This window comes from Sphaeroforma arctica (assembly GCF_001186125.1).
Source record: "Sphaeroforma arctica JP610 unplaced genomic scaffold supercont1.5309, whole genome shotgun sequence".
NCBI classification, from domain to species: domain Eukaryota; class Ichthyosporea; order Ichthyophonida; genus Sphaeroforma; species Sphaeroforma arctica.
In genome coordinates this window covers 1-2,020 of record NW_014035249.1, presented here as the reverse complement: position 1 = coordinate 2,020, position 2,020 = coordinate 1, and the positions used below count along the sequence as shown (strand labels likewise).

General features: G+C 42.6%; 1 protein-coding gene across 1 annotated transcript; it reads right to left on the bottom strand.

Moving 5' to 3' along the window:
* Nucleotides 1-494: 494 nt before the first annotated feature.
* Nucleotides 495-1,875, bottom strand: SARC_14921 (hypothetical protein; the record flags this gene model as incomplete). Its single annotated transcript, XM_014290947.1, has 2 exons — nt 495-721; nt 1,623-1,875. Coding segments are annotated over 2 exons (480 nt in total), but the record flags the coding sequence as incomplete, so codon positions are not given.
* Between the last annotated feature and the right edge of the window lie 145 nt (nt 1,876-2,020).

Sequence of the window (2,020 nt, the reverse complement as noted above, 5' to 3'; positions counted from 1 at the left end):
ATGTATGTATGTATATATTCGTGTATTTATTATATATATATATATGTGTGTGTGTGTGTGTGTATGTGTGTGTGTGTGTGTGTGTGCATGTATGTGTGAGCGTGTGTGTGAGAGAGAGCGTACGTGTTTTGTGTGTGTGTGAGAGAGAGTGGGTGTGTATGTGCGTGTGTGTGTGTGTATGTACGTATCTATCATGTTTGTATGTATACTTATAAATACAAGTATGTATATACCCATATGTACCAAACACATGCATACAAAGCCTGCATACATCCACACATACTTCTTCCAACAGCTGCATCATAATATGAATCTCGTGTTCAACATCGCAATAGTGCTTAGTTCATCTGCTCGTAAACCGATGTTTCCGCCCATGTGCATACACCTGTCTACATATATGCAAACATACCCACACATGCACACATCCTAGACATAAGCCTACATACACATACCTGCATCCCCACAACCCTACACACACGTCTCTATCAACGCACCTTTTCCAACAGCAGCACCAACATGTTGACCTCATGTACAGCATCGCTCCAATGCTCATTCATTCTGCCCACATACAGTCGCATGGCTGCATTCTGCACGGCCAGTTCGTTTTTAGATACGTACTCGCAAAGTTGGTTTATGATTGGTCGAGACGCTGGTCGCCATAGCGACAAACCAGCCAATTCTTCGGTGCACATGTGGGCTTCGGGATCTTCTCTTAACAGGGCTGTGAAAAGTAGGAGTGTATAGAGTTTTAGGTTTTTTAAAGGTAATAAATGAGGCTCGATGCTCTGGATCTTACGATGTCTATATTTGGGATGTATATCATGTCCACCTACATGATTATCTACACAAGATATTCGTCGTGCCAATGGAGTGTACGCATTCTTGTCTTACATTTGGGCGTTTCGCGTTGTATGAAGGTGTGTGCATCTGCTGAGCGCCAGTTGACGAGCAGATAAACCATACGCACGCGAGCGTTCGATTGCTGTATTCAATTGCATAGGAGAGCTTCGAGGTTCAAAAGGGGCAAGGCTCTGAGCGGTGCCATTGGATTGAGAACCAAACACACGTGTAACATTTGACAATGACGATGAAATAAACGTAAGACCAAAACTATAGCAGCCCATTTACAGATTTGTGTGAGCAGTGGTATGTTCTAGCGAGCATATCCGATGATACACAAACGATTAAAAGTAAACCCATTGTTGCTATCTAAACATGTGTATGTGCGTGCATATTAAATTAATCTAACGATTGAAAGTTAACACATTGTTGCTATCTAAACATGTGTATGTGCGTGCATATTAAATTAATCTAACGATTGAAAGTTAACCCATTGTTGCTATCTAAATATGTGTATGTGCGTGCATATTAAATTAATCTATATCGACAGTCTCAAGCGCAAGCTTCAGCGCCTGGGCCCAAGTCCAACCTTTAACACCTCAAATTGAATCCTAACATGGCCTAAACCCCTAAATCTTAAACCCAGAACAACCCAAAAACCTTAAACCCAAGGACAGATCAAACACCAAACCTTAGAACATTATAATCTTCGCCACTAAACCACCCATAACTCCCCAACCTGAGACACCCAAGCCCTAGACCCTAAACCCTAAACACCATACCTAACGCTTCGTCGTACTTGTGATGCTCTATGCACACGACCAGTAGTCCACTGAACAGCTGCTCCTGGCTAAGAAAAATATGCCGGCCCCTAATCTTCTCCACATACATCGAATCCGTACTAGATCCTTTCCCTTGTGCCAAGTGCACCATTGATACGTTTTCTGGTACCGTTTGGATCTGCGATGAAGTGCCGAACTGAGTGGGGGGCACGTCGAGGCTATTGGCTGTTTCAGCGCCGTGTGGGTCGGACATAATGTTAAATCTGTGGAAGTCCATTGTATGAATGAAAAGCCAAATTGTTATGCAGCTGTTCACATACACAGTGGGGTGGATCAATGAAATGTTCCCATACACAGTGGAGTGTATAAATAAAAATATAATTCATTAATTGGACTCT